General features: G+C 48.7%; 9 protein-coding genes across 9 annotated transcripts; 6 read left to right on the top strand and 3 right to left on the bottom strand.

The window, feature by feature from the left end:
* Window positions 1-442: 442 nt before the first annotated feature.
* Window positions 443-1,202, top strand: N7533_006581 (putative GPI anchored protein; the record flags this gene model as incomplete). Its single annotated transcript, XM_057103231.1, has 3 exons — window positions 443-565; window positions 635-765; window positions 839-1,202. The coding sequence occupies 3 exons, from the start codon at window positions 443-445 to the stop codon at window positions 1,200-1,202; spliced, it is 618 nt and encodes a 205-aa protein (XP_056958188.1).
* Window positions 1,203-2,145: 943 nt separating this feature from the next.
* On the bottom strand, window positions 2,146-3,024 carry N7533_006580 (uncharacterized protein; the record flags this gene model as incomplete). The annotated part of the gene is made up of 1 exon (XM_057103230.1): window positions 2,146-3,024. The coding sequence occupies one exon, from the start codon at window positions 3,022-3,024 to the stop codon at window positions 2,146-2,148; it is 879 nt and encodes a 292-aa protein (XP_056958187.1).
* Window positions 3,025-5,098: 2,074 nt separating this feature from the next.
* On the top strand, window positions 5,099-5,601 carry N7533_006579 (uncharacterized protein; the record flags this gene model as incomplete). Its single annotated transcript, XM_057103229.1, has 2 exons — window positions 5,099-5,460; window positions 5,523-5,601. The coding sequence occupies 2 exons, from the start codon at window positions 5,099-5,101 to the stop codon at window positions 5,599-5,601; spliced, it is 441 nt and encodes a 146-aa protein (XP_056958186.1).
* A 1,070-nt stretch (window positions 5,602-6,671) lies between these two features.
* Window positions 6,672-8,940, top strand: N7533_006578 (glycoside hydrolase family 71 protein; the record flags this gene model as incomplete). The annotated part of the gene is made up of 5 exons (XM_057103228.1): window positions 6,672-6,809; window positions 6,883-7,414; window positions 7,488-7,713; window positions 7,768-8,225; window positions 8,282-8,940. The coding sequence occupies 5 exons, from the start codon at window positions 6,672-6,674 to the stop codon at window positions 8,938-8,940; spliced, it is 2,013 nt and encodes a 670-aa protein (XP_056958185.1).
* Window positions 8,941-9,251: 311 nt separating this feature from the next.
* Window positions 9,252-9,854, bottom strand: N7533_006577 (nuclear transport factor 2 family protein; the record flags this gene model as incomplete). Its single annotated transcript, XM_057103227.1, has 2 exons — window positions 9,252-9,399; window positions 9,460-9,854. 2 exons carry the CDS (start codon window positions 9,852-9,854, stop codon window positions 9,252-9,254), a joined length of 543 nt encoding a protein of 180 aa, XP_056958184.1.
* A 2,584-nt stretch (window positions 9,855-12,438) lies between these two features.
* Window positions 12,439-13,386, top strand: N7533_006576 (zinc finger MYND domain-containing protein; the record flags this gene model as incomplete). Its single annotated transcript, XM_057103226.1, has 1 exon — window positions 12,439-13,386. One exon carries the CDS (start codon window positions 12,439-12,441, stop codon window positions 13,384-13,386), a length of 948 nt encoding a protein of 315 aa, XP_056958183.1.
* Window positions 13,387-15,631: 2,245 nt separating this feature from the next.
* N7533_006575 (Major facilitator superfamily domain general substrate transporter) lies at window positions 15,632-15,974 on the bottom strand (the record flags this gene model as incomplete). Its single annotated transcript, XM_057103225.1, has 2 exons — window positions 15,632-15,798; window positions 15,962-15,974. The coding sequence occupies 2 exons, from the start codon at window positions 15,972-15,974 to the stop codon at window positions 15,632-15,634; spliced, it is 180 nt and encodes a 59-aa protein (XP_056958182.1).
* Window positions 15,975-19,557: 3,583 nt separating this feature from the next.
* On the top strand, window positions 19,558-21,180 carry N7533_006574 (sugar porter family MFS transporter; the record flags this gene model as incomplete). The annotated part of the gene is made up of 1 exon (XM_057103224.1): window positions 19,558-21,180. One exon carries the CDS (start codon window positions 19,558-19,560, stop codon window positions 21,178-21,180), a length of 1,623 nt encoding a protein of 540 aa, XP_056958181.1.
* Window positions 21,181-22,486: 1,306 nt separating this feature from the next.
* On the top strand, window positions 22,487-22,771 carry N7533_006573 (uncharacterized protein; the record flags this gene model as incomplete). The annotated part of the gene is made up of 1 exon (XM_057103223.1): window positions 22,487-22,771. The coding sequence occupies one exon, from the start codon at window positions 22,487-22,489 to the stop codon at window positions 22,769-22,771; it is 285 nt and encodes a 94-aa protein (XP_056958180.1).
* Window positions 22,772-23,059: the final 288 nt, after the last annotated feature.

Here is a 23,059-nt window from a genome sequence, read left to right as displayed (position 1 = left end):
ATGGTATCATCATATATATATGATTAATTGGAGTAATTAGTATTAACAACTTGTTGATTCTCAATGGAAGATTTCGAGTTCTCCTGCAAAAAACTTTGACAACAGTTGGCCAAATAAATCTCCGAGTCCCAAGTTGTACAGCCTCGCTTGTACTAGTACACAAAGCGGGCCAGTGCATCTGAGCTGTTCCCTTAGAGCTGCTATACTTCAAGTTATAGCTCGAGGTGTGGGAAGGCGCTGAAACTTTTAATAACCTTGAGATCCCCTTCATCTAATTCTAATTCGACATCCAGCCTCACTATGTAATTGTCTTCCTCGGGAGCCTCCCCCAACCAATCGGCCACTCGCGCAACCCGTGACTAGGTGATACTAGTATATTCAGGTTTCTCTTCTTGTCGACCCCTGTTAACATCAACTCAACTCAACCGATCCAACTCCCACAATGGCAATCAGATCCCTTCTCATCCTGGCCACGGTAGCCCTCGCGACTGCGGAATCCTCCGTGGTCTCGATGTTTATCCCAGGCGTCGACGGCAACGCGTTTGTCGGTTCAATCATTGCCCAGGTTGGTTTGAGACCCGCTGATCGACACCACCTCCACTGACCAAGAATTCCTCCTTTCTGCGCGGATTAGAGCACAGGCACGACCACCTACAGCATCAATTGTCCCGCTGGGACTGATAGCAGCGACTGCGGCGTGTCGCCCGGTCTGTTTTTGACCTCGGGACCGAAGAAAGTGGAATATTCCATCAGTGAGGGAAATTTGTATTGCCCCCCCCCCAACTTCTTTCAATGGGAATAGTCGACTAATCATCAGTTCTCCTTCTCCCTGAAATAGCTATGGGCACATGATCTGCTCCGTGGGAGGCACGACGGCCGCCGTCTGCACGGAAATTGACAGCGGCTCCGATGCCAACTTCCCCGGAACACACACCACCACCCTAGCGAGAAGCGAAATCACTTCCCTCCCCGTTACCATCACGGCCGGCGCGACCACCAATGCGGCCTCTGATACCTCTGCGTCGACCACGGAATCCTCCACGACCGCCGCTTCGGATACCACTGCGTCGCAGACCTCTGCCTCAAACTCGGGCGCGATGACTTCGTCCACCAGCTCCAGTACTGGTGGCATGTCGCAAATCACTGGTGCTCCCGTGCTCGCCCTGGGTGCTGCGGTCGCATTCGTCGCAGGCGCATTCTAAAATGCGTATTACCCTAAGGTATTCCACACTATCTTGCAAAGCATCTTGCGGAACATTCATTGGGGTCCATGCATCTTACTAATAATATGAAAACACGATGAAATTTGGCACAATATTAATTCTTGGATACCTAGTATATATATCAATAACCACCGACCTACTGATCGTCCAAAGCTTCTAATATCTCCTGGTGCCCAGGTATAGAGTGCAAGAGGAGGCTATCCAAATCGGCCCAAATCAGCTTTGGCCAAGTCTGTATCAACATCAATTCTCATCGAACCTGTTACAGTGCGAACATATTCGGCCATTCCGCCCATCACCGTAGTGCGAGCTCAAGCTTGAAGATTCAGGCTTCATTTCCACGTCCGAGTTCCACACGCTTGTTGATGACCACTTGAACTTGAATCACATCCTCCTATATCAACCCAGATTTGGATGGTGGCACTCCGGAAATGCGTGCTCTATATCAAGACGTGAAGAAACTGTGTCGACTGTCGATAATCACTGGGTACCAGTCTGAAGAAGTCAACACCAAGGCCGGCCGATGCTTCGTAGGCCACTGGATTTCTGTTCCGACTGTTCGAGTACCAAAGTTTGGGAATCACAAATCCTTCGAACGGCTTGAGTTGAATGTTCGGGATGCCTCTCTCGGGGAATACCTCCAACTATTCCACGAATGAGATCCTAGCCAGTGGGCCAGAGTGAATCGGCTTCGGTGCCGATGCTGGTCGATGGGGAGATGATCTATCTGAATAGATTCATAGGCTGGTAGGAAGAGGGAAGGATATAATTCTTAGGGTTTAGGGTTTTTAGGGTAACCCTAAAAAAGATACATGAATTTGAAAGACTCTATCGTGGTATGTTTCTTATAACAGCAATGCAATGCTAAACTCCGGTCTCTTCTCTCCTCATCGACTGTGATCTTGTCTATTGGCTGGCATACTCAGACCAATGATTCCTGCTCGTGATTGGCAGCTGGCACAGCCACGTTTTCCCTGGCTTCAGCACCCGCGACACCCGCCTGCGAGTTGTTGTTGGGTGTTGGGGAAGTGCCTTGTGCGGTGCGAGGACGGCTGTCGGAAAAAGGATTCTCTTTCAACATCACCGACGAGCGATCCGGTAGCAGATTGGCGGTCGAGTTGGTCTTGGTATGACCTAGTGGCCCTGTGGAGACCGCGGAGGCTTTCAAAAGCTCTCTTGCGGCGATTCGCTTTGATTTGGCTCGATCCCGTGCACAATGAATGATGCTGATTCCCAGGAAGAGGGAGATCAGACAACACGAGAAGGCGACCGCGGCAATATTTCCCCTCCGGTTCCATTCCTTCACTTCGGCGCTGATCGTGCTAGTACTGGTTGCAGTGCTCGTGGTTGTGCTTGCGGTGCTCGTTGTTGTTGAGCTGGTGCTGGTGGATGTTGTGGTGGCGGATGTCGTGGAAGTAGAAGTGGAGGTCGAACTGGTGGAGGTGGAAGTAGTTGAAGATGTGGTTGTCGAGTCTGAGGTTGTGGTCGAGGTGCTCGAAGAAGTAGAAGAAGTAGATGAGGTTGTGGTTTCTGAAGTGCTCGTTGTTGAAGTCGTAGTACTCTCTGTTGTTGATGTGGTTGAGTCGGTGGTTTCGGTGGCACGAGCGAAGAGTCTCGCCTTCTCCTCGTCCTCATAATCCCGAATCTCTAGCACATGGGTTACATCCCCACAGCCCTGGCCAGCAGATATACTGTTGATAGTCTCGAGTGATAGTGCTAGATCGGATGGTGGATGGTTATAAGGTTGGCAGAAGACCGGAGCAGCTTGCGCAGCCAAAAGGAAGAGGATTGGTTTCTTCATTTTAATTAATCAAGTTTGATGCAAGGATCCTGTTATTGAGAGATATTATGAGGGGGAACGGAGAAGAATCAAGGGTTTATCAGGCATTATCTAGTATTTGACGGTATGAAGGGGGAGGGGACGACGCGCCACCCTCGTCTATGCAAATGGTTCCACCGATTCTATTTTCTCCCTTCATGCCTGGCTAGATCGCTTCCATTGCTTCCAGTGCTTGCGTTGATGACCTGCTTAGCGGCTGAAAATCCGGATGGAAGCTCGGAATAAGGGCTATTTTCTGCCAGACATTGTGGTGGAGGTGGGTTTATTTCGATGGCACACGCACACGCCGCGCGGCGGATTCCCCACAGGGCTGAGGCGTTTGCTCTGCACCGCGTGGTCCCTGTCAAATTTTCTCTGAGCCTATTTCTCAAGTCTGATGTGTATCTGTTATCAAAAGGAATCGCCGATTCAGCCCTTGGGCTTTCTCCTTCTGCGCTGAACTTGAAGCAAATAATGAAAAGGATGCATGAAGGGAGCTGATGACGCTTCCCCATTATCATTGGCCGCTCCATTTTTGGCCTGGCTGATCACAATAATCCCTTTCTGCTAAAGTCATTTCCGTTCACCCAACTAACTTTGATAGGCACTGCTGCTAGATTCCGCTAGGTTTCTAGGCAATGCGATCTGCTTGGTGTGTCACTTCGAGGCAAAAAGTCATACCCGCCCAACCCGGAAAGCCCCTACCCTTCACACAATCCGAAATGATTCTTTTGTCTGCTCCGTGCTTCATATCTATCTACTGTAGAAACCAATCGAATGATTTTTATTCTAGTGATGATCTTTTTTTTTTTCTCAAATTCCCGGACGATCGTGGCGTCGTCGTGATTCCGAGCCTCAGCCTCAACTTTGATGGCCCACAAGTTGATTCTCCACTCTTCTATGAATACACGACTAGTCAACTAGTTACTCTGTAGTGAAGGTACCAGGTGGTGTTTATTTGGAGAAATATTCTATTAATATCGATGCCGCGTTGGAACCGATTTCCATGCTATTTCTGGCTCTCCATCATCTGTGACTTTCTCGAGCGCCACACAATCTTAATGAGAAGTCCAGATCGCAAGCGTCCTTTTGTGAATCAATCTCATAGTTACCATAATTTGTCAAATATTCCTGAGCACTTCAATCACCTCGATCCAGCTCGGGTCTTCCCCAAGCCTTGAACCTCGTGTGAAACCCATGCGAGGCCATGTGGCACTGGCATGAGGTTTCCCCTCCTGTCGCCAGTCCTTTGTCCTGCCCGATGCTGTCAGCCAGTTGGCATCCGCTATCATCAAAACACTCACCTCTATATAATAGTTATGACGCGCTGTGCGTAGGTTGTTGACCGCTCTCGACGCCACACATTTTGAGGGCAAAGATCGACAAATTCAGATCTTGTTCTGGCTAGACAAATTTCTAGATCGAGGAAAGATTGTAACCTTGGAAATCCGGGGTAGACCCTTCATTGGGCAGGTAATCTATTTTATAATGAGAATTTGCACAGGTGACGCAACATAACCGGAGGCGCTCTGGGGAATGGAAGGGAAACGGAAGGACATCACAACGCGACAACATGAACAACTTGAATGCCGCGATACTCGCTAAATTGAAATGGGATACTCAAATCGACCAATATCTGGTGATTCGGTTCTGAATCTTCTCTGATCAGCCCTCGGCTTTCAAGGCGCCTTTATAATGGATAATGGTCTGGCTAAAAGTGTCTACACAATGTCAAGTTGGAATGCGCATTGACGTCAGCTACTCAAACCCATTGGGCATGCAAGGACCTGACGACCGTCTGGCGGTGCTTCGATCGACATGAATTTCCTGACGTCAGTAGTAAGATTATACATGGAGAAATGACAGCTCATGGCAAACCTGCTCTATATAATAACCCTTGGCGACCACACCGAGTTGAATACCTTGGTACTCGAAACTTCAACCAAGCAACCGCCATTCGCAGAGAATCACCACCCACCATTGGACAGCTCTCGCCGATAGTAGCATCAAAATATATTTTCTGTCCCCACCAAGGTTCCATTAAAACTCAACAGTCATGCCGATCTTCCATCGTGACTCCATTGCGAGCTCATCCTCCTCGGGCCATGACATCGAGGAGCCCCATCAGGCCCACAGGAGCAACTCACTGTTCGGGGGCCGCTCCTCACATTCGGCCCACTCATCTAGATCTTCAACATCTTCAAGATCCTCGAAATCAGGCGCATCGCACCATAGCCGTCGTCACCATAGCCTCTTCCAGCGTTCTCCCGAGGACCCGTCGATTCAAGCTGCCCGCGAACGGGTTCTCCGTGCCGAAACCGCGGAGCGCGAAGCAGATAAGGCGCTCATGACATCTAAATTAGCTGTCAAGGAGGCCAGGGATCATGTAAAGAACATTGAACGTGAAGCTGCCGAAGAGTGAGAACTCGTAATTCTTTTAAAGTTCCAGAGGGGAAAAGAATGCTGACAACAAACAAAAGGGCCCGAATGGCCAAGATCAAACAGGACCAAGCTAAATCAATCTCGAAGAGAGCCAAGCCGCTCGGACGTAAGGATTGATTCACTCGAAGATTCATGATCGATGGTTGAAGCTGACGATTGTACAGGTCACCATTAAGTCGGATTTATCGCACGCCCACGTCCTGGCTCTTTTTCATATGCTCGGTCTATTGTGCCCTCTTTTGGAAAATGTATCATTTCCATTAGAACTTGTATTATACTTTCTAAGTCGCCACATTCTGGTTTTGTCATTTGGCTTCATGCAGTTTTCGCTTGTACTGAATTGTATTTTTTATTTCTTTTTTTTTCCCGATACTATAATTACTACGAAATGAAACCCACCGACAAACTTTAAGCAAACTCTGTGATTGCCCCTTCTCCGCCCGCGTCTCATATTTTGCCCTTTCTGGTGAGAAAGGCTAAGATCACGCTCAAAAAATATACTTCTTACATTAAATCCATCATGATCATCGAATATTCTAATTTGCACGTGGGTTACATTCGGAACGTTAGAGCATAGCCGGGTGACAGGGCCGGGTTTGCGGAGCCTGATGTATGCGACTTTCAAAGTTTGTCGTTGCACAACCAAACCAATCGTGCTGTCGTCGGAAGAATAGTATTAACGGCTCATCATTGCTATTCGAATAGAATGTAAGCCTCACTCATAGCCCGAAAAATAATGGGGAACAGGTCTTGTGCCCTTGTCTGTATCTGGAATAGTGCGAGCATGATAATGAGATTCATGAGATGCACCACATGGCAACAGAGGATTTTTTTCGATAGCTGCATGCGCTTCGCCTCTCAATAATCAGGATTATAGTCATTCAGATGCTTGCAACCTCTCGACGAGCGCGTGAACTCTGCCATCGATCGCTCCAGGCTTTGAAGGGCATCCAATAACGCTCTGGATGACTGTGTTCAGGCCCAATATCGTCATATAGTATGCACGTACTCGATGAGATATCTTCCATTTAGTTACATCCTAGTGATCATCTGCCATTCTCTCCCATCATTTTTTCCTATATCTCATCACTTTATTAACTCCTCGAATGACCACCTTCGTCTGAACCAATGTCTCAGACACAAGCCGGTAAACTTTGCAATTTTCTAGAGCCGAAACTCAAACAACTATGCTCGTAACGAATAGTCTTTTAGCTATAGTCTTCTTATGGGGTATCATAGCTCAGGGTGTGGTGCCTGGCGTTACGGGTGATATCCGCGAGAGCAAGAGGCAAGCCCCGAACCGGCTCGTCTTTGCGCATTTTATGGTACGTTCACAGTTGCTATCGAGCGTATGGTTCCTTTTCTCGGATTGTCTTACCCTAACTTCCTAAAATCCAGATTGGGATTACCAGTGACCGGCACAGCTCCTCTGATTACGACGATGATATGAAACGTGCTAGTGCGCTGGGTATAGATGCATTCGCATTGAATATCGGCGTGGATCCGTATACGGATCAGCAGTTGCAGTTTGCTTATGATTCGGCCGCGCAAAATTCAATGAAAGTATTCATATCATTTGATTTCAATTGGTGGAACACCGGACAGGCCTCTGCCATAGGGCAAAAAATTGCACAATATGCCGACAAACCCGCACAACTAATGGTTGACAATAAGGTTTTTGTCTCGTCATTTGCTGGAGACGGGTTGAATGTAGGGTCCCTACGCGACGCTGTTGGAAAACCAATATTTTTTGCACCGAACTTTCACCCGTCAGAGGGAACCGATACATCATCTGTTGATGGACTACTCAACTGGATGGCATGGCCAAATAACGGCCAAAATAAGGCTCCTTCAGCAGGTCAAAATGTTTCTGTTGCAGATGGGGACAATGTATACGTGAAAGCTCTTGCCGGAAAGGCTTACATTGCACGTGGGTTCCCTCCGCCCCTTTTCCGACTCTCACATGGCTTATCGTTAGTAACAATTTGACTGGTATAAAACAGCGGTATCCCCTTGGTTTTCGACCCACTTCGGACCCGAGGTATCCTATAGCAAAAATTGGGTATTCCCATCGGATTTACTGTGGTATAATCGGTGGAATGAGATTTTAGAGCTAGGGCCACGCTTCATTGAGATCGTAACATGGAATGACTATGGCGAGTCACATTATATCGGCCCCTTGAAATCCATCCATACTGACGACGGGGCATCAAAATGGGTGAATGATATGTATGAGATAAAGGAATCCCCGACCTACTGCACGTATTTTGCTGATCTTCACAGGCCACATGACGGATGGCTAGACATCTCTAAGCCATATATCGCAGCCTTCAAGGACGGAGCAAAATCAGCTGCCAGCTACATCACATCGGATGAGCTGGTTTACTGGTATCGACCAGCTCCACGCGATGTAAATTGTGATGCAACCGATACATGCATGGTCCCAGCAAACAATGGTAGTGGAAACTATTTCATGGGTAGACCAGACGGTTGGCAGTCTATGCAAGACGCTATATTTGTTGTATCCCTTCTCCAGTCCCCTGCAACAGTACAGGTCAACAGCGGGGGAACCCTATACCAATATGATGCACCAGCTGGGGCATTTGCTCAGCAAGTCCCAATGAAGATTGGGGCTCTATCATTCGCTGTTCTTCGAAATGGAAGCCCAATCCTTTCTGGGACAAGTTTGAAACCAATTATCAATGGCTGCGTGTGTGGGCTATACAACTTCAATGCATATGGTTTGATAATTTCCTTCCAAATTCAAGAAGAAAACACTCTGCTAATCTCAAATTAGTTGGAACGCTGCCATTGGGGTTTAATGACCCTCTTCAGGCAGACGGATTGGCAGCTTTCAGCCAAGGCCTTAAGGTTCAAACCTGCCAGGCTACTCCATCACTTGGTACTGTGCCTCCAGCATCCACAGCTCCCACCACAACATCTATAATCGGCTCCACTTCGCCGAGTTCCCCACCGAATACGACACCTCCCACCAGCCTGCCTCCGACTACGGCCCCTCCCACCAGTCTGCCTCCGACTTCGCCTCCCAATCCGCCAACAGGCTGCCCAACAACAACATGTCCTACAGTTGGTGGCGGAAACACAATAACTTCCACTACTACCACAACACAAGTCCGTACTGTAACTGTGACTCAAACTCTTCCATGTACTCCGTCCGGTGGTGGTGGAGGCGGTGGTGGCGGTGGTGGTAATGTGTGTACTGGTGGAACTGGCCCAGGCAATTATGTTGGTCTTTGCAATTTCTGCTGCCGTTATGGATACTGCCCTCCTGGACCTTGTACTTGCACGCAGTATGGAGCTTCAATTCCCGCGCCTCCAAATACCGGATGGCATGGCACGCCCCTACCAGGGGAAGATGATGCGTACTTGGGGCTTTGCAGTTTCGCTTGCGATCATGGATACTGTCCCTCGACAGCCTGCAGGATTGTTAGTTAACCACATACAAATGTTAGCTCATTAAGCTATGCAGGAAATTGATAGTCAGATCATACAATATACTGATAGCACTACCTATGCACCTGTACAACAAAAATATCTCAACAAACCAACTCGAATTCTTCCAACCTTAGAAGGTTCCATCTTATTGTTCTCTATATACTAAGTTGGCTGATGTGAGACGAAATTCTAGATTTCACCAACTACAGGACTTGAACCCGTTAAATAACGCCTTTCATCAACCAAACCGTGACCAAGAGTAGCATTTCCCTATTCCAACAGAAATTCTCATTTCGAGAGAGGCAAATGGCTCAGACGGTGATAGCGGTCAGTCCCATCGCATGAAAATATTGTAACAGATTTTGGGTTATGTAGACTTCCCGCACCAGGCCGGTACAGGTATCTAGGACCAAAAAATCGGTCCCATCGTAGGTCACTGCGGCACCTGCCTTCAAGGGACTGTAGTTATGTTAGACCGATTCTTTAAGCGAGAGAAGACTGCGAGGCACTTGGACTCACGTTGGAAAAAGTGTGAAGTTGCTACCGATCACTCCATGCATTGCCCATCGAACTGCAACGGACTCCCCATCGCCCGTTGATCTTATGGGGGTGAATGTATATCTTTTCCATCCCTTTCGTGACCGCTGAACAAAGGCGACGAATTCATCTCTGTTGGTGACACTGATCAGATCACTGCCCTTGCCAGTCGATGAGGGAAACCGGTCGGAATGAAGGACAACATCGGGATGGAAAACAGTCTCTGCCAGAGTCAGATTTCCGCTCCATATATCAAGATAGTCATCGAGAACGCGCTGGTTCTTGGTGCTGTCATGTTCGGGTTCACAGCATGATGGAAGACCGAAGGCAGGCACAAGAATGAAGGAGAAGAGGAATAGAAGTTTGCTGGGGATCATCTTCGAGGCCCTTTTCGAGTATAGTAGTGAGTTCCTTTGAGACTTGAGGACGCTGGCCAATTTTTGAAGCTTATATGAAAAGCATGCGCCTTCCTCTCTTTTATACCTCTGGTTTTTGTTAGAATCACCACAACGGCAAAAATCAAACCTTGGAACTTCAGCCGAGGGGCCGAAACGCGTCAAAATATGGGAAAAAAGCGGCTCGGCAAAGAATAAGCTTGTTATTCTTGTTCATGGTACTCCGTAGAGCTTCATGTATAATGTCTCCCGATTTCTGGTTGGGCATCTGTGTATTTGGCCCCCAATTCCTCAGCATCCGATCGATAGTCAGCACGCAAGGCGCGCAGAATGTACCATTTTAGGCTTAGCCTATAAGGCTCACAAACGCCCAGTAATACACCCCAGCTAAAACGTTGTCAGCCTGCCAAACACTCAATTTGCGAGCTCCAGCTTTGGTGGCTACCAGTCACCCGTTGAATAGTAAGAAAATAGGGGTGTTTTATGCCTTGCAGAGCGTGATATTGAATCCTCACTCCTGACGACGCCCAGCTTTGAATATTCCCAGACTGTCAGCGTGATGGTAGGAGTACCCGGTCGGTCAAAAGCATGCCGTACATGCAGAAGACGGAAGAAAGGCGTAAGTTCCAGGTTATTCCGAATTCCACGATCTATGGATGAATAAATGACTAACCACATGAATAGTGCGACCTGCAGCAACCCACCTGTGGCCAATGCAGAAAAGCATGCATCAAGTGCGAGGGGTATAAGGACGGCCTGGAAATTCACCAATACCATGTGCCCAAGTCCCATTCTCAGGTGCCGTCTTCTAAATCACCATTAACATGCGAGAGGGCCGAAAATAATATCCGATCCCTCCCCCCTGGGCCGGGTAACGCTTTGTACCTTTCCAAAAGTGCATGTCAATCGGGTCTAGAAGCCATATTCTGGAGCAACTACCTGCCAAACGGCCACTCATATCCACTCTTTAATGAAACAATTAGAGCCCTGGGTGGATCCATTAGTGCATTGCAAGAGCTTGTTCCCCAAAGTAACTTGCTGAAATTTGGACTCGGGGCTCTAGCATTAAGGTCTATTGCAAGCACAGAGTCAGCCCCGGAATGGATGAAAAGAGAAGCACTTAGATTGCATACTCTTTCTCTCCAGAAAACAGGGGCAGCTTTAACAGCTCCCAGAACCAGAGATCTTGAGTTGATCGGCGCAACCCGTGTATTGAGTTTTTACGAGGTATCCACATCATTCTTCCTGAATCTGCCACCTAGATTTGACTGACGAAATGCCAATAGGCCTTGTACGGCGGGGAAACTGGAAATACCATGGCGCACTACCTCGGCTGGAAGGCTCATCATTCTGGGGATCTTGCAATTACATTGTCCAAACACCCATCATTCTTCGCTACTGGCCGAGCCCACAGGCTATTCGTCGATGGAAGGTTCAATCACGTATGAAATAACTACAATTCCAGTTCCGATTATGCTCCCAGTCACTAATCCCAATATCACAAAGGCCGTCTGTGCAATACGTATCCGAAAAGCCTGTGCTCTCAGCAACACCGATTGGATGACAATTCCTTGGATTCATCACCCAAAGACACCCAAAGATCTGCTGATAGATTTTGCCGTGGAGCTTCCCAGTCTTTGCGAGGGAATCGATGATCTGAGATTGCTGGGAAATTCTGCCGCTGCATCAGAACTCGGGGCTTTGCTTCGTAGCAGATCTTTGGAAATGATCGCAAAGATAGCTTTTTGGGACTCCACACTCTCCAAGCCCACGATCTTGCTAGACCCGGACGAGTCACTACCAGAGACTATCTCGAGCGACGAACTTGCAAATAGTCACCTCATGACCTTTTTCTGGGGTATCAGTCTGAACGTTTATGGTCAACTTCTCCCGATTCTGGACGAGACTACCGAGGCATCTCAACTCAATCCAGATGCGTGTTGTCGTAATATCATTCGGTCTTTACCCTTGCTTCTTCATCCTTCGGTTGGGATGTTTCGCCAGCATCTCGTTCCTTTCCCGGTGATAGCCTGTTGCGCATACCTAGCAGGTTGTAGATCTCAATCCATGCAGCCAGAGCGAAAACTTCTTGTCTCATTTTTCCAGAGACGAGAATTTGCAGCGATGCGACCATTCATGTCGAGTATGAACTCACAAATCTCCTTGTTTACTAGTACAATCTAATTCAACTTTTCAATGCTATCCATAAAAAGGTAATGGACAGAGTCTCGGTAGTACCGGAGTATGACTAGGCACCCGCTTTTGTTTTTCTTTGCAGTGCATCACCAACTTTCTCTGCTCACTATCACCATTCTTCCTCTCACTCCCTCCTCTCATTTCCACTCTTGTTCCTATTGCCCCCAGGGCTATTCTCCAGGCTTGACATTCGCTTCGGTCTGCAGGTAAGCCATTGCTTCGGTCCTCTTATCCCAGTGACCGCGTCAGAGCATGCGTTCAGTACTCGGCTTACTTTCTACCAGTCTCCTTCACTACTTCACTAGCAATCATCACAGCTCGCGGATTCTCGATATTTGAGCTATGTTGAATCTCCAGTCGGGAGCCCTGCATGAAGATACGATCTGGCCGTGGTATCTGTGGCAAGGACGGTTCGCTCCAGAGATGCTCCCGATGCAAAGTGATGGTTTACTGTGGTCGTGAACATCAAGTTGCACACTTTCCCGAACACAAATCCACATGCAAGGTTATTCAAAAGGCAGAAACAGCCCAGGAAGAGGCGAAGCAAATGTTACGGAAGTCGTCGAGCAGCGACCCCTTCATTCATCGCACCCACCATTTCGGACCTGAGATACGGTCTTATATTCTCCATCGAAGCCCTTTAGTACGGGTTATACTTGAGATCAATACTCGGGAAGCCGTCGAAAAGCAGCTGGAGCATACCATGGAAACGCTTCGCCTATGTCCGAACGACAACCTGGGTGCACACAAGACTGTACCTCCAATTATGATCCTTCTCAACCAGGACCGGGAATGTTACGCTTTCCTCAACCTCAAGTCGTGGGTACTGGTTTTCAGTGGCTCCTTTCGTGACTGGAGCGATCCTGGGTTACCGCGCTTCGATGCTGAGAATGCTGATGTGTTTGAGCCGGTGAACATGTTTTTGAGCTCGAACATCGGAATCTGTCTTACCGTACCTCTGTTTCTTCTAAAGCTGAAGAGCTTCCTCGATTTAAACCCGGTGGAAGCTCAAAATGAAGCTCATCTGTCTACTGATCCCATAGGGGCTTCTCCGGAGTTCTTCATTTCTCTCCAAGTGGCAGTTACTCGCAGTCGATCATTCCTCTCAACTCCCAACCTTACCGATCAAACCACTCGCCTTGGCATCGTTTCGAAACTCCACCTTCAACTGAACGTGTTGTTCAACGAAATCAACCGTGTGAGGCCTAACTTTTGGTCCGCTTTCCTCAATCCCCGAGCCTACCTCGAGCGGCCTTTGATCTTTACAAATGGAGGATTTTATCTTATCGAAGAGACGCAGGCAGTCCCGAGATTATGATATGACGCTTGGCTTGAGACGATCGGTGCAATCACCTTCGTCGAGGGAAAATGCAACCGGTGATGGTAGGATTCTGGACGGCCATGCTGGACAGACAAAGCGATCAGGTGAAATCATGTCAAGAATCGACGGATGGATGACTGGAACACACCGAGATCTGAGTGCTGGGTCATGGAATCGTTGATAGTGAACATTTACAACGCGGTGACGGGAGGTGATCATGGAAAGGTCGGCTGGAAGAGAGGGAAACACAGGGGACTGGAGGGACATGGTAAATCAGATCGCCATGTACTGCTTTACTCAATCGCCCGAACAATGGAATCACCACTCAAACAATCAACCCGAGGAATAACTTCGTCCCTTCTTCCTGTAGTTACGAACCTGCCTGAGGCCTGATGTTTTAGACCAACCAATGACATTTGAAGTCGGAGAAGATCGGAGCAAGTGGAGTTTGTTGGGGGGGTTCATCGGGAATTTCACCGGTGGAATTGCCGAATGGATCAAATCGATTGGCAATAATTAAAATCAAATCCTTGCACTCGGTACTCCATACAAGCACACTATTTACTCGGGTCAGACCTGTCGGTCGCAATTTCGACTCTGGCGTCCAACTGCTGTCCACGCGGCCGTGCTCATCAATGTAACATGGCCCCCATCCTCATCTACTTGCCGTGGAAGATCTAATCCGATAGATGCTGCGCCGAGTTTGGCTGGTGAGTTTGGCTGGTAGTCATATGAATTATGTTTTGTAGCGCAGAGCGGGGGTTTTTATAGAATGCAGATAGGTCGGAGTAAAACTTTTGAGCTTGATGGATGGCGATTTCTACTGGTACTAGTACTACTAGTAGTAATAATAACTCCTCCCCAATGCAACCTATATTTCCTGATCCTAGTAGCGCATGTCGAGACGGTGCCTGCCAGTGTGTCTGACATGGCCTTGAGAGTCTTGAGATGTGATAGTATATAATGCAAGTGCATCTGCTCGCAAGAGCAACTTGTTGGAAGAGAACTTGAAACTATATTCCAAATTTCGCCTTTTAAGGTCTGCTCTCTCCCAAAGGTTGGACTGGGATGTGTTCGAGGTTCATATAGAAATACCACGTTTAGAAAAGCCACAGTCGTCCCATTTGGATTTTTACGCACGCGACCGAGTTTGAATTTCGGCAAAAATTTCACTGATATGCCATATGCACCACAGATACATGCTTCCTGCGACTGTTGTGTGATTCTCACCTACAGAGTGCATGTAACTGACTACTCCGTACGGAGCAGATAGTTACCTCATGTACAGAGTATGGAGTATCATTATCCACCCGCCCGACTTACCGGTGAGAAGCACAAGCCAATTGAATTAAATCTTGGCTTTAGTCACAGCTCTAGTCTTCAAACCCCGGTCCGTGACAAGAACTACAGCGCCAAGCAAGAATGTCAGACCTCCCGAAATCAGCGCACCGATTATGTCCATCGAACTTGGCAATAAGGAGTGCCGCTGAGTGGAGGACCGGTGAGACAAGTGAAGCTCACAATGGTCAAGCCCATGCCAATATTAATGCCGGTTTTGCTCAAGTCCAGGGTTTAATCTAGACAATGTCGAGGGCCCCTGGCCTTGCACCCCATTGGAAAAGATGTCGTACAATACGGCCAAAACATACAACCCGAGCGTCGAGTGCCCAGGTGTACGGCGGTCCAGCAAAACATCATCAGGCTAGCGTCAAGAGTCAAAGGTATGATGGTGTGTAGGAATCCAAATGATTGATCAGCCAGATAAGCGGGAATAAGGCGATTGATAATCCCAGACCAGTTGGTCACGATGATGAGCGTATTCGAGTCTCCGTGACTGAGGCCGGGAACACTGCGTCCGATGAGGTCTATGTGTGCCATACCCAGCATGATGAACCCCAGTATTCGCACAGTCCATGTAAAGCCGATCGAGGAATGAGGGTTTTAACTAGGCCGGGGAAGAGATTGCCTCCGGTTCCACTTCCCACGAGAACAAAGGCCAAGGCGAAGACCCTTCGGTCGGAGAAAAATGTGGCGACCAGTCCCGTTACGGAACAGAACTGCAAGCCATTGCCCAGACCAGTGCACACGCCTTGAGCGAGAAATACTGTAGTTGCCAATACTCAGTGGCGAGTGAGGTCATAAACACCCCGACCAGCTGCAAGAACATGCCGCTGTAGAAGGTTGTGCGAAAAAAAAAAGTCTGCGTCCCAGGGCGCACCGGAGAATGTGCCGACGAAGAAAATCAAAAAAAAAGCACTTGCACGGACTCTACCCAGAAGATGGCGGACGGGGAAACTCCGAGAGCCGACTGGTAATAGGCTTGGAAAACACCAAAGCTGGGGATATACCCCCATGTGTAGAAGGCCACGAGATGCTCCATGGCCCGCGTCCACTCCTTAAGGCCACCACCTGGGCATCATGGGGTTCAAGGACGGGGCTAATGGAGCGGGGGTTGATCAAGTTGGCTGGGGGCGGGGAATTGATCAGAATCCCTGAATCTTCCTTTGCTTCATTCTTCTGCTGTGCCATGATGACTGCTGTGAAGGAATGTTAGGCGAGAAAACAGGCTTACCATTTCCGTGCATGGTGGCTTTCTGTTGTCGAATCGAATACTCCGTACGGAGTAGATACTCACGAATGAGAGAGATAGTTGATCCTTTGGACTCGTCGGAAAGCGAGTGCAGGGCTTGGCAAGAACATGCCACGCCATATTCAATAAGTTACTTCAGCTGGCACATGCGAGGAATAAGTAGTATCGATAGGGAGGCATCCTCGGCAATCCATGTCGCTCCAAGGCTATCACCTGAGACAGCCAAGCCTCGTAAATATTCCAGCCATCCATGGATGGATTATGACAGTAAATTGTAAAATTCCACTGGTCGCGGGACGGGTATTGTCGGGGAGTGAAGAAGACGGGCTTTCAGCTGAAGAAGCGCAAGATTCTGATTAGTGCGCATGCAAGGTACAAAGCCACACAAATAATTGAGTTCCTGAAAGTGGTATTAAGTATGAATTCTGTACGGGGTACTGCGTACTTCTGTAAAACAAATCTCCTGATTAATGAGGTGTTTATGTGATCTCGTCTGAGGCCGCACATCCGATTGTACACAAGGGGTTGAGCTTCCACTTAAGTACCTAGGTATGTACGGAGTACGAAGTACCCTGTCAACTCGAAACGTTTGGTTCCTCTAGACACTCCGTACCTTGTACAGTGAATGCCCCATCAGCCTCTGTCTGATATACTTTTTGCCCATCGGTAGTGGAGCAGGCCAGTTTTCCCACTATAATCAATACCCCTGACGATCCGATCAATTAGCGAGACCAGTCGCCCAGAAAAAGAAATAAATATGAGATTGATGAATCGAGGAAAGATCAGCAAGGGCTAGAGGCATACGGAGTACGGAGTGCAGAAAATTGGCTCAATGCACGTCGCGGCTAGATGTTAGTAGGATGGATCCAGCGATCGACACATGCCAACGAGTGTGGGATGGTCAACAGTGGACAACTACGGAGTACATAGTACTACTTATACTTTGTATATGCAGGATGCAGTTCAAATAAGAAATACGAAGCCTTGAAAGTCTTGGCCGTGGGGTAGGCAGGCGTGGCTAAGACGGCCCCCGAGGCTTGGAGGAGCTTGATAAGTCTTGGAGAGTCTTGGAGAACTCTTGGGTATTGCTTGTCCCTGGCCCCCTGGGGCTAAGCCGAGTCCGAGTCGTAAATTCCAACATTGAAGCCCTGGGGGTTGAATAGGACTCGGAGTAACCTTGGCACTACTAATAATATTACCTACCTATTAGATAGGTAATAGGTACCTACCTAGGTAGGTATATATATTCAAGTTCACCACCTTTTCTGGGCCTCTAGGCACGGCTAGTAGTAGGTAGCCCGGCCGGGTTTTACAGTTCATGCTCAGGGTCAAGGTGATCTCCAAAGCAGCCCTGGAGTATAATAGTGTGATTGATGAAACATACACAACCGGCTTCGATCACCCCAAGGTCCTTGCTTGTCTAGATCTGCCATCGACCTTTTGATTTAAGGTTATCTGGTTATCCGGTGGTGGTGGCGTCCCCGGGAAACCACACGTGACTACAAGCCGTCCCGCCTCATTCTGCCGGGCGGTCAATAACGGGTGGCGCAAATGGATTTTCATTTTAATTTCATTTTAAATTCGTCCGTTTTTGGCGGGTCATGCCCCACTTCGGGCTAGTTCCGTTTCTTGCCTTCCGCTTTCGGTTTTCTCCCGTCCGTTTTGGGTTTAATATTTGGGTCGATTTTTCTTACGTTTGCTATTGGAGCTTGTGTTGCTTGGTTTTGCTTGGTTTGCTTGGTTTGCTTGGTTTTCTTGGTGTTCTTGGTTTTTTTTTATCTTATTTTGTTTTGTTTCTTCTGGCCTGATCGGATTTCATTTTTCCGCTTGGCGCCAGGCAGACATCGATGGAGTCATGCTGGAGAACCCGTACGGAGTACTCCTGATAGAGTCTGCACTCCATCTCAAATTGAAGTAGGGCTGCGCTCGATCTCGGTTCCACGGGGCAGAATAAATTGAAATTAGAAGTGGAAAGGAAATTGAAGCTCGAACCGACTCATTGCACTCTACAGTATGCAAAGAGATTCTTTGGCCCTCTCTCGGCGAGTCAGGACTTACCTATTCCGGTCTCCGTGCGGAGTGAGAGATGAGATGGACCTTTGATCGGTGACGTAGGGGGCTATGATACCCGGAGACCATCCCCAACATCGGAGATTATCTGGAGGGCGGGATGAAGAGGGCTGAAAAGAATCTGCATTGGTACCGATGATGGCTTGGCTAGAGGAGAGCCACCACTGAGAGACTAAGAGGATAAACCCGCCTTTGTTCCCCCGCGGGGAGTTTGCCGCTAAATCACCGCTACGATTGGCCCTCGGTCACCCGAGGTGGTGGACCACGGCCTCAAGAAGTGCAACCTATCCGACTGTCGGCTTCGGGGTCAGTGTTCAACCAGGCAGGTCGGGACTACGACGGTAGAAAACAAAGAGGCAACTGAGGCGAGTTTCATGATTAATATCCAACGGTATGATTCGGCCCAGCCCCGGTTCGCTTCACCAAGGTTGGTTTTACTATGGAGAGCCTGAGCGAACGCTGAGTGGCTTCAAAGAAGACTTTTTAGCCCCTTGGCCCACCAGTCTCTTCCAGTCTCTCCCCCGTTTTTCCCCGTGGAGGGTCGGGCGAGATTCCTTTTCCGGCAGCCGAAAAGGTGATCCTCCACCCGCTCCAGGAAGTGATCCACCCCCACGAGGCGAGGGCTGGCAAGGGGAAGAACAGATGGTGATGTTCATTGCTATGACCCTTGTGTTGGATGAGTATAGTTAGTTTGAAAATTGAAAAGAATGGAGCTTTGAACTACTTTTCTTTTTCCAACCCGTTTCACGGGCATGGGTATTCATGAAGGCACAGTCGATTGAATCTACGGAGTATACCGAGTACAAGTTGACCCTAACCCTACGACAACCGCGAACGGGTAGCGCATTCTCATTTTCTTAGCGGAGCTTCTTTACCCTTGGCAACGGGTCAATTTTCGGCCCCGACATCGTCATTCTCGACGCTGACTACTCCATATGGACTATGTTTTTATTTGAATTTCCATTTTTGAATTTATTTGACCCCTTCCCCTTCCATGCTTGGTCTGCTCCCGGCCGCCACGTTCGGACCGCAGCCGCCACATTTTGGTGGCGGCCGCAAACGAAAGGAGTGAGCCAAAATCAAAATCCAAGAAAAAGAAAGAAAGAAAAAAAGGAAAAAAAGTAAGCCTCCAGTCGCATGAGACGGGGCGCTTGGCCCTCTCGGCAACCCGCGAAACTTGCCCCTCCCTACGTCGTTAGTCCACTCACAAGGCCTTTGGTCTCCACGGCGGGTCGCGAGACTTGCCTGGGGCGCCCAAGCCGCCGTCGTCATGTTCAAACTTTTCCCCCCCTTGGCGCACCCAATCGATGGAGACGCGTGGGGCCGGGCCCTGACGCCCGCAGAGCAATGAGAGGCAGACGCATGTCGCATACATTTGAAAAAAAGGTACAAAAGCGTCGCCCTCCCCCCCCCAGAGTCCGTGCCGTTTTCTCGTCGTCTCAGTCCCTCCTTTCCCTCCCTCATATAGTTAGGTCGAGGTCATTGTCGAAGAAAGGACATCATTCAAGATGTGGACAACCACTTCCGGCCTTCGAGGCAAGAAGCTCCACTATGCTATCACCTTCACCTCCGTCGTCGGTTTCTCTCTGTTCGGTTACGATCAGGGTTTGATGTCCGGTATTTTGCAAGGTTCTTCCTTCATTAACGAATTCCCCGTTCTCGACAAGAACATCCCTGGCCACAGCGCAGAACATGTCTCTGTTCTGCAGGGTGCTGTTACTGCCTGTTATGAGTTGGGTTGTTTCTTCGGCGCCATCTTCACCCTCTGCTTCGGTCAACGTACTGGTCGTACCCCCCTGCTGGTCGCCGGTGGTCTCTTGATGGTTTTGGGTACCGTTCTCTCCACTGCTGCCTTTGGCGAGTCCTGGGGCTTGGGTCAATTCGTCATCGGCCGTGTTATCTCTGGCCTAGGAAACGGCATGGACACCGCCACTATTCCTGTGTGGCAATCTGAGTGCTCCAAGGCCCACAACCGCGGTTTCCTTGTCTGCTTTGAGGGTGCTATCATCGCTGTCGGTACCTTTATCGCCTACTGGCTGGATTTCGGCATGTCTTACGTCGACACCTCCGTCCAATGGCGATTCCCTGTTGCATTCCAGATCCTGTTTGCCATTATGGTTACCGTTGGTGCTCTTATGCTGCCTGAGTCTCCTCGCTGGTTTATCATGCAGGGTAAGGATGAAGAGGCTCTCCAGGTTATGGCTCAGCTTAACGACAGCTCCCCCGACGCTGAGGATGTGCTTCGCGATTTCAACCTAATGAAGGCTGATATGAAGGCTTCTGAGGCCCAACAGGCCTCTAGCTGGAAGGTTCTTTTCACCACTGGCAAGACTCAGGAGTTCCAGCGTATGATGATTGGTTGCTCCGGACAATTCTTCCAACAGTTCACTGGATGTAACGCTGCCATCTACTACTCTACCCTTCTTTTTGAGAACAACCTTCACATGGAGCATAAGATGGCTTTGATTATTGGTGGTGTTTTCGCCACCGTTTATGCACTTGCCACCATTCCCTCTTTCTTCATGGTTGAGAGAGTTGGCCGCCGCAATCTCTTCCTGATTGGTTTTGCTGGTCAGGGTCTCTCTTTCATCATCACCATGGCTTGTCTCATCGACGACACCACACAGAGTGCTAAGGGTGCTGCTGTCGGTATCTTCTTGTTTATTATTTTCTTCGCTTTCACTACGCTTCCTCTGCCCTGGATCTACCCCCCGGAGATCAACCCTCTCCGCACTCGTACCATGGCCGCTTCCGCTTCCACCTGTACCAACTGGATCACCAACTTCGCTGTCGTCATGTTCACTCCTGTCTTCTCCTCCCAGAGTCCTTGGGGTATCTACCTTTTCTTTGCTCTGGTCAACTTTATCGGCATTCCTTTCGCCTACTTCTTCTACGTCGAGACTGCTGGTCGTGATTTGGAGGAAGTCGATGTCATCTTCGCCAAGGCTCATATTGAGAAGAAGTGGCCCTTCAAGGTTGCCCAGGAGATGCCCAAGCTCTCTATTGAGCAAATCTCTGAAATGCAGCGCGAGCTGGGCTTGACCTTTTCGGACAACCATGCTGCTGATGCTGAGAAAGTCGAGATTGGAAGCAGCGGCGAGAGTGAGGACAACAAGCACGCCTCCGATTAATTGTGTTAATAATAGAGAAGTGGTTGTGCATAGAGGGGATAGAAGATGTGAAACGAAAGATGCGGTGAGGCAGTGCCGACCCATCTACCTCTGAAATATGAGGTTCGTTGGGACTTTGGATAAGTCCTTCCAATGATATCATTATACCATTATGTTTATACTGTTAATGAATTATTTCAACTGTACCGCTCTTATTCAATTTCCGTAACTATTTCGATTTGATTTCTTCGGCTTGGACACACCCTGGGCCGCACGTGCATACTAGTACGGAATAGCGTAGGGATCGGGTAGCCGGTCGAAGGCAACGAACGACCCGCACTTCCTGCATATCTCTCCAGAGTACATCAAGATTTAAAGGCATACTCAACGCGTGAAAAGCGATGAAGATATGTTACTGTGCGGAGGTTTACTATATGAGAGTTCACTTGTTCAAATACGATGGATGTGGCCTACGAATCAATGATCGTCCGTCCTGCACGCTCCAAATTGCTGTTTAATCCGGGCATCCTGTGCGTATAGCAATGCAACTGGGAGTACCCCAGCAAGTTCACGCCGTCTCATCTATGAATAAGCAATTCGCATTATTCCAATCTGTAACTTGGTTCTATTTCAAGGCATTGCCAGCATATCGATTGTCGATGTCATGAGTGGCGAGCCTTAAGTCCTGCGACTTGCAGTGCTGGCCATAAAGTTTATAACATGCACAAATGAGATCAACGAGTACACTCGGCAGTCTAGCCATCTGGCCCAAGGCGCCCGTATGTTACAGAGCTGTGCTCTACATATGTATACGCTAAGCTCACAAGACTGAGACGTCATACATAATTATTAATACTTAAGGGTCGCCCGATGATGTTATACACCGGGCGGTGCGGGATTTCTTCCACAGATCTTACCATTCCAATACATCGCCTCGCCATCGCCCCACCCCCGGGGTCTGCCCGGGGGCGATGCACTGCCCGGCAGCCTAGTGATCTACGCATATCGATGAGCCATTTTCTATTTCTGTCACGGCGGTCAGGCTACAGTATTCATGTCAGAATCCTAGCCATGTCATAGTAGTAGTAGTAGTATCTACCTTGATTATGCCACCAAAATCGACAAGATCTAGTAGTATAAAGATGCTGCAAGTTCCTTCATCCCTCGTGCAATAGTACATATATCATCCCACTCACATCCCTTCAAATCAAATCGCCACAAACAACGTGAAGTATTCTCGAAGCTACGCGAATCTGCCAAGATCAAAAATATGCATTGGACTGCTCCGACTCTCATCTCTATGGGCCTTATAGGTTCTGCCTTCGCCATGCCAGCGCCAAATTCCGGCACCAGCTGGACTTCGGCCTCCACATTTTCAGCAACCCCAACTTCGGCATCAGCAAGTTACCTTAGTTATGCATCTCCTCCATCAATACAAGCAGCCGAGTCAAAATACCTTGTGGATTACTCCAAGTTTCTCCAAGCTACCGGAACCCCTCAGGCAAGCTTGTACAAACAGCTGACTCCGGACCTCCAAGCCATTCAAAGCGCTCAAGCAGAAGCCTGGTCCTCATCTCTCTCTCAGGCCACTGGCCCTGCCAAGCGCCATTGAAAGCAAATCAGCATTTCGACCGAGAAAACTAGACAGGCTTGACGCAAACTCCCCGCTGTCGTCCTGCTTTTGATTTCATTTGAGCTTTAATCGAGGTTTCGGGGTCCGCATGGAACATTGAAATAGAATGGGGCTGGCCGACAATCTGAGGTGGCATGTGCATAAGAACCTTGGAAGATCGTCAAATACTTTCAGATATACTGGAGTAACTCAGATGTCTTAATTCTATCAGTCATATCCTGTAGAGGTATTTTAATATATGCCCTGTCCTGATTTTAAAAGAGGAAA

This window comes from Penicillium manginii (genome assembly GCF_028828005.1).
Source record: "Penicillium manginii strain IBT 31320 chromosome Unknown utg000005l:1.0-5665137.0:1.0-5668048.0, whole genome shotgun sequence".
Taxonomy (NCBI): domain Eukaryota; kingdom Fungi; phylum Ascomycota; class Eurotiomycetes; order Eurotiales; family Aspergillaceae; genus Penicillium; species Penicillium manginii.
Note: the sequence above shows the minus strand (reverse complement) of the source record. Positions and strands in the feature narration are given on the sequence as shown.